The sequence below is a fragment of the Geotrypetes seraphini genome, chromosome 3 (genome assembly GCF_902459505.1).
Source record: "Geotrypetes seraphini chromosome 3, aGeoSer1.1, whole genome shotgun sequence".
NCBI lineage: Eukaryota > Metazoa > Chordata > Amphibia > Gymnophiona > Dermophiidae > Geotrypetes > Geotrypetes seraphini.
The window spans coordinates 144,167,318-144,181,034 of record NC_047086.1 but is presented as its reverse complement, the minus strand read 5'-3'; the positions used below and the strand labels follow the sequence as shown (position 1 = coordinate 144,181,034).

General features: G+C 49.1%; 1 protein-coding gene across 4 annotated transcripts in view; it reads left to right on the top strand.

The window, feature by feature from the left end:
• The window catches only part of ZNF512 (zinc finger protein 512), a 98,284-nt gene that overhangs the window by 65,679 nt on the left and 18,888 nt on the right, over positions 1 to 13,717 (top strand). For 3 of the 4 annotated variants that reach the window (XM_033939145.1, XM_033939142.1, XM_033939146.1), the window contains one exon: positions 8,688 to 8,873. In XM_033939145.1, coding sequence (XP_033795036.1) covers positions 8,688 to 8,873 — 186 coding nt within the window. The remainder of the gene's footprint in view (positions 1 to 8,687; positions 8,874 to 13,717) is intronic. The other variant, XM_033939144.1, reaches the window with a different exon arrangement.

Below are 13,717 nucleotides of genomic sequence, written 5' to 3'. Positions count from 1 at the left end.
CATTTCTGGTTTCCATTGTCATGTTTGGGAACATTGCTTGTGAGGAGAGATCAGGGGTTCCAAGTCCCAGTTTCTTGACAATAGCTCTGCAATAAAACAGGCCTCTGGGTGAAAGCATAGTGAAAGAGATAAAGCTCACATTTTTTATTTTTTTTTATTTATTTTTTATTTATTCAATTTTCTATACCGTTCTCCCAGGGGAGCTCAGAACGGTTTACATGCATTTATTTATTCAGGTACTCAAGCAGTTTTCCCTCTTTGTCCCGGCGGGCTTACAATCTATCTAACATACCTGGGGCAATGGGAGGATTAAGTGACTTGCCCAGGGTCACAAGGAACAGCGTGGGTTTGAACTCACAATCTCAGGATGCTGAGGCTGTAGCTTTAACCACTGCGCCACACTCTCCCCCTCTTTTAGATGTAAATTATAAAGGCAGGGTTTTTTTTTTTACCCTAACAAGGTAACTAGTGTAACTCAGAAAGCAATGAGAAATTGTTCTATTTTCTCGATCCTTATATAATTTTTGCAGTTGGGTCCTGGATCAATTGCAACCTAGTTAACTCTCTCTTGGAAAGGCCCATATGTACCAAATTATAGTAGTCCAGACCCAGAAATGACTTCTATCTGTACTACATCCTCCAAATTGCTCTCAAGATAAATAAATTGTTAGATACACATGTGGGGTCTCTAGGGGGTTAAAATCAAGGGGGATAGGGGGTCACGTGATGCTGCCTGCCTGAGCGGTCGCACGCCGGAGAGCTCCTGCCTCACCCCTGCTAAAATCGGCTTAAATACTGACTCCTTCGTGTCCCCGCGGCGAAAACGAGCGGGCGGGACAGGGACTGACACCCCGCTTCTCTAATTTTTTATTTTTTGAACATCGGGAGTGACTGCATCGGCGGAGGGATCCCGTAGTGCTGCCTGACGGGACGGCCGCGTGGCGGCGAACTTCGGCCTCATCCCCGCTAGCCTCGGCGCTCCTGCTGCAGATTCTCAGTACCCACGGCAGAAACGAGCAGGCGCTTATCTGTCCCTGCTCCTTGGAGGCGACTGCGGCGACGGGAGGGTCTCGTGGTGCTGCATGCCTGGACGCCGCGTGGCGGATAATTCCGGCCTCACCCCCGCTAAGCCCGGCACCCACATTACCTACATTGAGTCCCCACGGCAGCGGTGAGCAGACGGGAGAGGGGATCTCCATCCAGTTTTTTGTTTGCCAGTGGGGGAGACAGCAGAGGCGGGGGGGGGGGCCACGTGGTGCTGCCTGCCTGGGTGGTCGAGAGCCGGAGAGCTCTTTCCATACCCCCGCTAATAGTGAAGGGCAATACAGGCCTTTCAGCGTCCCCAAGGCAGAAACGAGCAGGCGGACCGGGGTCTGACAGACCGCTTTTCCCTTCCTGGTCCTTGGGAGCGACGGTTGCGGCACGGGGCATGCCCATAAAAACGGCGAAAGGCGCCCGGGACAAACCCTCTCTTACCCCCTCCAAGATGGCGACGGAGCAGGCCACGTTCACTATCCCCGCTGGCGACTGGATCACAGATATCACGCGGTCGGTCACGGCGGCGCTGGCAGATAAACTGAATAAAATTCAATCAGCGGTGGACGAAATGCACGAGAAGTTCGATTCCCACAGCCAGCGCCTTACAGAGGTAGAGCAGCGTGTGTCCGACCAGGAGGACACGTGCGTGACGCTGACGGCTCAGGTGGAGGAACTCACACGGACGTCTCGGGAGTTGCAGGCGGCCCTAGAGGAGCAGGAGAACAGGAGCCGACGGAACAACCTGCGGCTGGTCGGGCTCCCGGAGACGGTGAGTGACCAGGACCTCTACATGATTTTCAGCAAATGGCTCCCTGAGACCTTGCATCTGTCGGGGGGAGCGGAGGCCTTCGCCTGCGAACGGGCGCACCGCATTGGAAATCGACCTCTGGAGGGGGGTAGGGCGAGGACCGCCATAGCCCGCTACTCTAACTGGAGGGAAAAAGAACTCATACTCCGGGCCTTCCGAAAGGCGGGCACCTTGGATTACAACGGATCCCGAGTGCTTATATTCAATGATTACTCTGTGCGGGTGGCGGCCCAACGCAAGCTTATGGCACCTTCCTGCACTGATCTCCACAACAGAGGAGTTAAGTTCGCGCTGGTCTATCCGGCGAAGCTCCGAGTCTGGCATGAGGGCAAAACTCTCACCTTTAACAGCGGCGATGAGGCCAGGGCGTTTCTGGCAACTTTACCTGCCTAATGCTACTCTAACCCGGATGTGGCTGCTATGTGGCTCGCCCGCAGATGCGGCTCAGTACTCCTGGGAGCTGTGTTGGAGTCCTTTTGAGCTTATCCCCTGCGCGTTCAGCGGTATCGTGAGGCCACGCCGCTATTGCGGTGGTGGAGCTCCTTTCCTCGACTTGGATATGATTCCTGAATCCGAGCGGCTGGAGTGACCTGAGTGATCCGCGCTTGGCTTTGAGGGGCAGCGGTGCTTCCGTATTTCCAGTGGACTCCTGTATCCCCGCCGGCTACACTAACCCTTGAATGACTCTCTTTGATCTTGGTGCGGACCGCCTTGGCTGGAGGGGATTTCATTCGAAGTGGCGTGCGGCAGCCCTGGAGCACTTTCTTGGACTTCTTGGTATCACCTATTCACTGTTCACTGTTTATGTTTAACTTCCTGTTTTAGCATTAAATGCGGGGACTTTATGTTAGGGGTATTGTTCAGTGGGCGGGGGGGGAGGGCTCCGGGCAGGTTGGGGGAACTGTATGGGTTTGTATGCTGATGGGATGGGATCAGCCTGGGGGGCAAGACTGGGGGGGGGAGGGTGGAGGGAGAGTTCAGGGGGGGGGAGTGAACGGGAGCGTGTGAGTGTGTATGGGATGAGTGAGCTGGGGGGAAGGGTGGGGGTCTGGGGGGTGGATTTGGAGGGCACAGAGATACCAGGGACAGCGAAGCTTAGCTGGGAGGCTTCATCTGGGCCCACTTATTCTTTTTGTACTGGACGAATGCGTATTTGGCTGGTGGAACATGGATGAGTTTACACTCGTTGGGAGGGGTGTTTCCTTCTGGATTACTGTGCTGCATAGAGCTCCTCTCTCACTGTTATGGCTGATTTAAGAGTTGTAACCTTTAATGTCGATGGCATCAGGTCCCCGGTAAAGAGATCCCGAATTCTTACCAGCTTGCGACATTTGAATGCGGAAGTAGCGTTCCTGCAAGAAACCCACCTCACCCAGACCGAACACTCTAAGTTGCGAAGAAATTGGGTTGGGGAAGTTTATTCCTCCTCCTCCGGGGGCAGGAAACGCGGGGTGGCAATACTGTTACACAAGAGACTACCTTTTACCTTGCATAAACAATTGACCGACCGGGAGGGGAGATATGTACTTGTGCTGGGGGAACTATGGGGTTTAAAACTGTTACTCTGTAATTTGTACGCCCCCAACTCTTACTGTCATAAATTTTTCTCCTCTATTCTCTCCCTAATTTCGGCTTACCCGGATTATCAGGTGGTTCTGGGGGGGGACATGAATATCACTGCAGACCCGGGGGTGGATTGCAGACCTCCCAGGAGCAGTCTGAGAGATCATGATAATAAGGGGGTGGGCTTCCTGATGCAGCATTTAGGTCTGGTGGATGTCTGGCGGACACTACACCCATTTGACTCGGAGTTTACTTTTTACTCTCATGTACATAAGGTCTATGCCCGCCTGGATTATATACTCCTAGACCAACGGCTGTTCTCTAGGGCTACTAGATCGGAGATAGTGGATTCCACGATCTCGGATCATGCTACTGTGGATCTCACACTGACACTGGCAGCTGGCAGGAAGGCCTCCTCTTGGAAAATGGCATTACACCTGTACCAAGACCGGGAATTCCGGACGTATCTTCGGGCAAGTTGGGCGGATTACCAGGCTACAAATGACACCCCGGATATTGGTCCTATATCTTACTGGTATGCTTCCAAGGCAGTCCTGAGGGGGCATGTGATCGCATACACAGCGGCTAAACGCAAAGCCCGGGGCGCTGAGCTTCTCTCACTCACGAGACAGCTGCATGGGTTTCGCAGGGCCCACATCTCTTCTCTCTCGGATAAGGAGCGAAGGGAATACAAGACTATACGTGACCGCATTGAGACTCTGCTTCATCACAGAGCGGAGCAGACCCTTGCGTTTCAACGGTATAACCTGCATAGATGGGGAGGGAAGACGGGGAGACTTCTGGCGAACCTAGTGAGACCTTATAAGAAACGTCAAATTATTACGGCAATTCGCGATGCTGGGGGCACTCGACATGAAGGGGAGAGACAAATTGCGGAACAATTTGTTAAGTACTATGAAACTCTATACGGCAAGAGACCGCTAGATGGGATAGCCCTTCAGGATTTTTTCAGGGGGTTATCACTACCTCGCCTGGAGGAGGATCAGGCTGCATCTTTGAGCCTGCCGATTACCGAGGCTGAACTTCGTGTCACCATTCGGTCCCTTAAATTGGCAAAGGCGCCCGGCCCGGATGGGTTTGGGCCCGAATACTACCGCATTCTAGAAGATCTGGTGGCGAAGCCCCTGAGTGCAATGTATAACGAAGTGGCAACCTCAGGGGGCTCCTTTCCGGATAACATGGCTCATATAGTTCTACTCCCTAAGCCGGGCAAGGACCCGGATCTGGTGGGGTCCTTCCGCCCAATTTCCCTACTAGATCAGGATATTAAGCTTCTGGCTGCGACTCTGGCGAGACGTTTGAATGGTCTTCTTCCCGATCTCATTCACCCAGATCAGGTTGGGTTTGTGCCGGGGCGCTACGCCTCTATGAACTTAATGAAGGTCTTGGGAGCGATTCATGACAGGGTAGGCAGGGGGGGTCAGGAGGCGGTGGCGGGACTGGATATGGAGAAAGCATTCGATAGCATCTCTTGGGATTATCTATTCTGGGTCTTACGTCGGGGCGGATTTCGGGGTGCATTTCTGGACTGGGCTTCTGCCCTATATCACAACCCCAGGGCGCGCCTAATGATCAATGGGGGTCTGACGGAAGATTTCGGTCTGCAGAGAGGAACTAGACAGGGGTGCCCGCTCTCACCGCTCCTCTTCCTACTGGCTATCGAACCCCTTGCGGCGAAAATCCGGCAGGATGTGACAATTCAGGGAGTTGCGGTACGGGGACAGGAATGCAAAATTAGCCTGTTTGCTGATGACATCTTACTCTACTTGGATCAGGTTTCCGTGCATCTGCCCAGAGCTCTGGAGGTGATTCGAGCCTTTGGAGCACTGTCGGGATTACAAGTAAATTGTAGTAAATCGGAACTTCTGCTACTGGCTGGGGGCCGGGCGGAGACCTGGCACGCGGTGTTGCCTATCGCACCCACGACCAAACCAATGAGATACCTCGGCATATACCTCAGCACTGATCTTCCCACGCTTTACAACGCAAATATCCGCCGGCCCCTTGAGGCCATCGCAAAACTGTGCCAAGCTTGGCAGGACCTGCCGCTGGGGATTCTGGGTCGGGTGGCCTTAGTGAAAATGAGTCTGGTACCGAAGCTCCTGTATCCCTTGCAGGCCATGCCACTTTGGCTCACCAGGAGGGATGAACTTGTCTTTAAATCTACTATCTCTCGATTTGTTTGGAGGTCTCGCACCCCTCGGATAGCGATGTCCAAGCTTATCTTGGATAAAGCACTGGGGGGACTTAATGTCCCGGATATTCGGCTTTATAATGTTGCCTCTCTCCTCCGTTGGATTCACGAAGGCTATAGTGAGTGCCCCCGATACTCCCCTCGAGGATGGTTGGCGAGCTGGAGTGCCCCCTTTCAATTTATGAACCTCATACATCGACATGATGATCCTGGGAGGCGCTATACGGTTTGTTCCCGTTTTCTGCGCCCGTTTAGACTGGCATGGCGTTGGTGGAGGCGACGACAGCAACTACCACCGGACATATCCCCTTTTGTGCGCCTGGAGGGCAACCCCAGGTTCCCACCGGGCAGGGGACGATCTGTATTTCAGCATTGGTCGGCCCAGGGTTGTAGGTTGATGGAAAACGTACTTGACCTGTCTCCGTCTGGATTTCCCTCCTTCCAGCAGGTCCGGGACGCGTGGGGCCTTCCCTCGAGCTATATGTTTTCTTATTTTCAGGTTCGTCACTATTGGGAGACGGAACGTAGGGGAGTGGCGGGGGCCTGGGTCAGGGGCCCTCTGGATATCTTGTTCTCGGCCACCCAGCCCGCGCTAAATTCCCTGGCGCGCTGGTATCGCATCCTTAAGCTGTCTCTTGTCACGTCGGTACTTACACCGGTGCGTACATCCTGGGAACGAGACCTGGGGCAGGATATTTCTGAATCACAGTTCACTGCCTGCTTTACAACACTGTATTCCTACACTAAATCAGCAGACTTCCAGGAACTCCAGTATAAGATCCTTCATAGGGCATACTTTACGGCACAGAGGGGAGCGCGAATGGGAATATGGGAGAGCGGTCTTTGTATTAAATGCAAGAGCAGTGCCGGAACATATATACATTCCTTTTTGGAGTGCCCCCGATTAGATGTGTGGAGGGAAGCCCTCCCCTTGTTGGAACAAGTGGTGCAACGCACTGTGGACTGGGACTATGGGTTCTTACTCCTGGGTCTGCAGACATCCCTCCAGGACCAGGGTTTCACCACACCCCAATGCAGGTTTCTCTATAATGCTATTTTAGTAGTAAAGAAACTGATCTTGACCTACTGGATGTCTGAGGAGCCCCCTCCGCTGCCGCATTGGAGGTGCCGGCTTCGAGAGGTAGCTATGTTTGAAATTCGATCCCAAGCAAGAACAGCGAACGTGCTTAAGCAACATTACGCTGGATTATGGGCGAGACTGCGGGACCTGGTGCCGTCGACCGCCCGAGAGGGGGATCAGGGGCCTTCTTAGTAGGGAACTGCTTTTCCGTTTCTTGGCCGGACCATGGGGTTCTGCCTCCTTTAACTGACTCTTTATAGCCTTTTTTTCTCTCTCTTTTTCTTTTGCTTTCCCTTTCCATACTTTAGTGCCCTGGGATGGGGGGGAGGGGAGGGGGGGAGGGAGCTTCTTGGGCTATGAGTGGATGGTCTGTATGAATGGATGATGATGAGTGCGCTTGCTGATCTGAGTGTTGCGTGGGTTTTTTGGGGGTTCTTTTATAGAAAAAGGCGGGAGATCACTGCTCCAGACGGGTGACCTTCCTTTTCAAATGTTCCTCTCAGCTTACGCCCTCACTGCTCTTTTTGTCTTGCTTTGTTCTTGTTTATCACCTGCATGGGGGGGTTCCCTGGGGGACGTATTGCTATTGTTGATTGCTATTGTTGATGCCTGTTCTGAGTGTTGGACTGTTATTTGTCTTTTCATATGGTTACTGTTGCGCCCTGCTGGGCGGTGTATTCTCTCGCTGTCAATAAACATACGTTTAAAAAAAAAAAAAAAAAAAAAAAAAATCAAGGGGGATAGGTCATTGGAGTGGGCAAACTTGGTGGGCCCTTTTCTGCCGTCACCTTCTATGTTTCTATGACTTAATTTTAACTTTACAAAAAATTTCTTAACAATCACAGAGAGTTAGTTTTCTAAAGTCAGCTTTCATAAAAGTGTGGTGTAAATATTGAAAACGTCTCAGCACAGATAGTAAATCAAACGCAGTACTGGAATGCAGAATGACAGAGTATCCTTGGTAATGGGTAAACAATATTAGAGGTGTGCAATGCATTAGCCCAAAATAGCAGGAAAAAATAATTTTTTTTCTTTGTTGTAAATAGTACTCACTATTTGCAAAGAGTGCACTCTTCACTGTGTACACGCACATTATTTGCAACATTGTCCCCTGACATGAAAAAAAAAAGGCCAAGGTTTGTATAAACTAAATGAAATTAATTTTTTTTTTTTGGGGGGGGGGGTCTGCAAACTCTTATATGGTATTAAAGCAGAAGATTAAACAAAGTCTGCAAAACTGCATTAGGAATAGAAAATCCAGAGTACATGTACTTTGACGTTTTTCTTTGTTACATTCATCAAAATAGTACTGCATTTACTGATTTTAATGTTTATTAGGTGCCAAACTATCATGTACTTTGGGAGAAATGGAAGTCATAAAGAGAAAAGGAATCCAGCAAGTCTGCAGTAAATGTTGAGCTAGCAGAGACCAAAAATGAAAACTGCTGGACTAATGTACTTGATGCAGGCACTTTATTGAAGTAATAAAATGTTGTTTTAAAAGTGGTCCACTTTTGTTTTAAAGAAACGAGGACTCAACATTGTCCGTGTTTCAATTAAATCATCTTCCTCAGTGGTCCAAAGTGTTTCTTTTATAAGGAGAACAAAGTGGAGTGCAACAACGTGCAAAGGAATCTGGTGCTTGTTGGAGTGTGCACAAAAAGTTTGTCACTGGGGTAAAAAGCGTAGAAAAATGTCTCGGAGCAATGCTTGCGACACAGTCTTGCAGGTTTTTGGGGGGTTTTCCTTTGGAAGAAATGTTCATCCACAGAGAACTTGAGAAATAAACTTTGTGCTGATGTGCTGCTGGCTGAGCTGATTTTTGTAGAGGATCAAATAGCTACTAAAGATGATCAGAAGTAGAACATATCTAAAAAAAGAATCAGAAATCAAGGAGGCCAATAAAGTCCTTTATGGTCCCAACATGTTTTATACTATGTTTCCTTGGGGATTATGTGTGGAAAGACTTGAAAGTTGTTTAGTGTTTTCTTGACTTCCAGGGCTGTTCCTGCAGCTTTACTACTATAATGGGATATCTGTATCACTTGAAGAAATGTGGAAAAGAGGAAGCAGAGCTGGAGGTGATGGCCCTGAAATGTCAACACTGTGGAAAACCATACCAGTCCCGAGCAGGACTTGTTTACCACCTCAGGACCAAACATGAATCTGTAAGTACAAATAACCAAATAGAAAGTATATAGTATGTTTTGCCCCTAAAACTGTTCCTAGGATCCCTTAGATAAATTCTCCAAAATCCATATCAAATAGGGTAATGTTGCCTCTTCCTACAAAGATCAGTACTATATTCAAGGAAACTGGAAGAGAGCATGCTACATCACCTGCTTTGTAGAGGGGAGGACAGTGGTGATCAGTTGTAGTTTAGACGAGAGGCTTTGTTATTTTGCCCAAGACAGATAAAACAACGACCCTCTTTTTGTAGATGTGGTTTCACAATGTACATAATTTTGTCTTTCTTAGGCTTAGTATGTTTTGCAAGTCCTTGAAACTGAGTACTGACCCTTAATCGATATTAAAACAACGCCCTCCGCCCCCCAAAAAAAAATACAGACACACTGACCAGAATAAAGGTAGTGGACTAGTTTTGGGCCACTTCACATAGCCTGAAGAGATCTACATAAATTCAGTTGGGCTAGGTCTCTCTTCCTTCTCCCCTCCCGCATACCCCATAGAAGCTTCTGTTGGGGTCTGTTAGCCTGTGCCTTGGTCCTCCCCTCCTTCCTTTGGGAAGAGGCCATTGAGCCAGCCCCAAGGACAAGATCCAGAATGTTACTTTCAAAAATAAAAGTGCAAAGAGCCGTAAGAAAGGCAGTTCTGAAAGTATGCAGCTGCCACAGGGAGCTGCAGGGCCTTGACACAGCGATAGAGATGATGGTATGATCTTGTTGGGATCTGTAAGTATTCCCCGTCCTCACAAAGATAGGCCATCTAGAGCAAGAAAGCTAGAATATCTTTGGAGGAAGTGTATGAGGGATTAACTTCACTGGAGTACAGGAGGAGCAGACAGATTGGCTAGAGCTAGAGGAAGTGCCACTAGGGAAGGGCACAATAGTAGTTTGTATTTTTCGATGAGATGAGTCCTCTTCCACCTAATTGCCCAAGTACTTTTGGCCATAAAGATCGCAGAAGCAATTCCAGCGGTGAGTGCGTAGATGGAGGATTTGTTGTTGGAAGAAATTAACAAGTCGGGGCATTTCCTATCCATCAAGCTCTTAAGGATATGATAACAGCAGAGTGGGACACCCCAGATGCATGATTAAAGATGGCAAGGTGTGTGGCTAAGTTGTACCCAATCCTGACAGATAAGAAGGAAGTATTGCATTCCTGATAATAGATGTGGTTTGCTTGATGATTACTAGAAGGCAACCATTCTTGTGGAAGGCAACACATCCTTGAAGGACATGCAGGTCATGTGGATGGAGACCGCCCCCTGAAGCAGGCATTTTAATTGATGGCTCTGGACTTGCAGCTACGTTATTGCTTGAGGTGATGGAGATGCAGCTTGATGTGTAGGGATGCTTAAGCTCCCCAAGGATAGGCGTGGACGTGGTTTTGCCCTGAAGTGGCCTCAGGCGAGCTTAGGTGGCTCTACGCATCTCCCTAGGGTCGCAATAGGTGCCTGAAATATAGGCCAACAAAAAGCTGGTCTACATTCCAAATAGACATGGCTGCTATGCTGATTATGGCAAAGAAATCTCATTGCCGTGATCAGCTGAGCAGCCGTGGCAGGGAACTCGCACCCCTCCCCTAAAAGCTGAGCTTTTAGGAGCAAGCCCATCTGAAGATGGGTACAGCCTTCCTGGTATATACATTACATCAGTGTTTCTCAACTCGGTCCTGGAGTACCCCTTTGCCAGTCAGGTTTTCAGGATATCAACAATGAATATGCATGAACTTGATTTGCATATACTGCCTCCATTATATGCAAATTTCTTTCAAGCATATTCATTGTTGAATTCTACTATATATTGACTCTTACCTTGAAAGTGAAGTAGCTGCCTCAAAGTTTCTACAAGAATGCTGTCTGGAAAAGGTTACAAAGACATTTCTAAAGCTCTGAGACTCCTCCAAACCACAGGGGTGGGGTGGGGGGTGGGGGTCCAGCAGGAGGAATTGGGCACTCATCTTGCCAGGGGATGTTTCAGGAGGAGTGTTGGCAGGAGGAAGTGGGCATCCCTCTTGCCGCCTGACTTCACGGGGGGGGGGGTAAGGGGTGCGAGTTCCCTGCCACGGCTGCTCAGCTGATCACGTCAATGAGATTTCTTTGCTGTAATCAGCATAGCAGCCATGTCTATTTGGAATGTAGACCAGCTTTTTGTTGGCCTATATTTCAGGCACCTATTGCGGCCCTAGGGAGATGCGTAGAGCCACCTAAGCTCGCCTGAGGCCACTTCAGGGCAAAACCACGTCCATGCCTATCCTTGGGGAGCTTAAGCATCCCTACACATCTCCCTCAACAGTGACAGATGTCTACGGTGTAAGCGGCCTGCCTCGAGGTTTGTTTTTTTTTTAAACGTGCGTCCCGATTGGCTAGTTAGACAGCGGTAGGACGCCTACCACCAACTACAATCGGGATGCTGTTTTCTATAATATGCCCCAAAGAGCCTGTCCTACTTTATAAATGAAGGCAATAGCTGAGTAATAAAATGTTCCCTTACACATGGGTAATTGAGGAAATGAAAAACTGCTGCTTCTTGTTCTGGGCCTCTGACTTTCCCTAGCTCTGGGTTTTTACCTTCCTTGGCTGGACCATGCTATCCTGGCTTAATTCCTCAGCTTTGACTTTATTAAGGTGGCCTGGTGGGGAAATGTGTTTAAAGAAGACCAAGGTTATCTTATGCACTCCCTCATGGAAAATAAAGAAGACATGGCAAAAGTAATCCTCATAGTGCCCTACTGATCTCTACAGGTGAGAGGTGTCCCCTGTCTTCAGTTTTTCAGAACAATACATGGAAACTAAAAAGCTCCCCTAATCTGATTTGTCATAAATAATAATTCATTCTTTGCCCCAGTATCTGTTCTCTCACATTGACAATTTGAGGTTATTAATTGAATGGTAGTATCCCTCTATCTTCTCAAAAAAAAATAGATATTTTCAATGCAACTAGAAAACCATCCTCCAGAAGACTTTGTAGCCTTAAATTAAAGATATTTTCACTATGTTATGAGAAGGTCAATCATTCATCCCTTCACAGTAAAGATGCACTAGAGTTCCATAGTCTCATATCATCTTCAGCTAAAAGGCTGCCCAGCATCTTTCCATCCACTATTCAACTTCATGAATGGCCTCTGGCACACTAGTCCTAGTATTTTTGGAAAGAGTAAAGAAGCAATTCACATCTACCCATTCCACTCAACTCATTGTTTTAATGTTGGTTGATGTCATTTACTACTAGCATGTCTAATTTATCCTGCTGTTTATGGAGAACAGGTAAGCAGCTCAGCTTTTTAAGACTTCTGTTTCATAAATTCCTTTGTAAACATTTTCTTCCATATCTTCCTCACTTCCATATTATATAAATAAATCCCTTTTCTGTTTCTCCCAAACATTTTTTATGTCCTGTTTATTGCTCTCTCCTCTTTTGCTGGTATTACTGCTGTTCTTTGCCTCTCATATTTCTTCCTACTCAATTGTGTATAACCAGTGGCACTCATACTCCTATTACATGGTATTCTCCCTCGCAGAAGTAATTGCTTTTATCCCAGGACAAGCAGGCAGATATTCTTGACTGATGGGTGACGGCACCGACGGAGCCCCGGTATGGACAATTTTAGAGTGATTGCACTCTAAGAACTTGGAAAGTTCTAGTAGGCTGCACGCGCGAGTGCCTTCCCGCCCGACAGGCGCGCGGTCCCCAGTTTCTTAGTTTCCGCGGAGCTAAGAAGTCACACTTTTCAACGGCTGTTGAAAAGATTTTTTTCTGTCGCCTTCCCGCTCGCGAAATCTTATTGGAAATTATATTTCCTTTTTTTCTTTTATTATTTTCTTTAAAAAAAAAACAGTTTTTTTCTTTTTTCTTCATTTTGTCGGTTTTGCCCCGGCGGGGCCTACTGCCGCCATTGAGGCCTCGGCCTTCGATTTGGCAGAAGCCGTTTTTCCTTTCATGCCCCCCCCAGCCAGGTTTTAAAAAGTGCCAGCGGTGTGCACGGCCTATCTCTCTTACGGACTCGCACAATTGGTGCTTACGGTGCCTGGGTCCAGAGCATCAGGCTTCTACCTGCACCCGCTGTGCCACTTTGAAAAAACGTACTTTAAAAAACCGACAAATCCAACAACGTTTGCTTTTCGGTGCCGATATGTCTGACCCTGCGACATCGACACCGGCATCGGCACCACCTCAGTCGGCACCCACTTCGTCGACGCCGCACGACACCGCGCTGGCGTCGCAACACTCAGGTAAGCCGGCTAAGAAGCCATCTCCGTTGGAGCGTCCTCCGGTCTCAGTAGCAGCGAGTCCAATCCTGCCGACCTCGAGGCGCCCACGGAAGTGCTCCGCTCCTATTGAGGTGAGCCCCTCGACATCGGGTTCCTCATCCTCGGAGCGTAGAGCGGCACCACAGGTACCGCAGAAGAAAAAGGCGGTACCGGTGCCTTCGCTAGACGAGCGGATTGCTGCTGTCCTGCAAGTGCAACTTAAGGAGCAGTTGCAACAACTCCTTCCCGCACTTTTGACACCGAGCCTTCCAGTCCCGGTCTGGTCTGAGCCACCGGTACCGACAGTGGAGCGCCCTCCTTTATCGGCATCCACTTTGTCGGTACCGGTTCACACTGCTTCCTCGACTTCGATGCCAATCTTAGCACCGGAACCGAGAGCTCAACACCAGGCGGTGCAGACTTCGGTACCGACGCAGCATGTCACATCTCCTGGTACCGTGTCTATGAGGTCGGGTAAGTCGGTGCGCAAAACCCGACACCTGGAACCCTCCACTCCGGAGTCTCGAGACCGTGGCTCTCAGATTCGGGACCCTGATTTGTGGGGTGACTCTGAAGAGC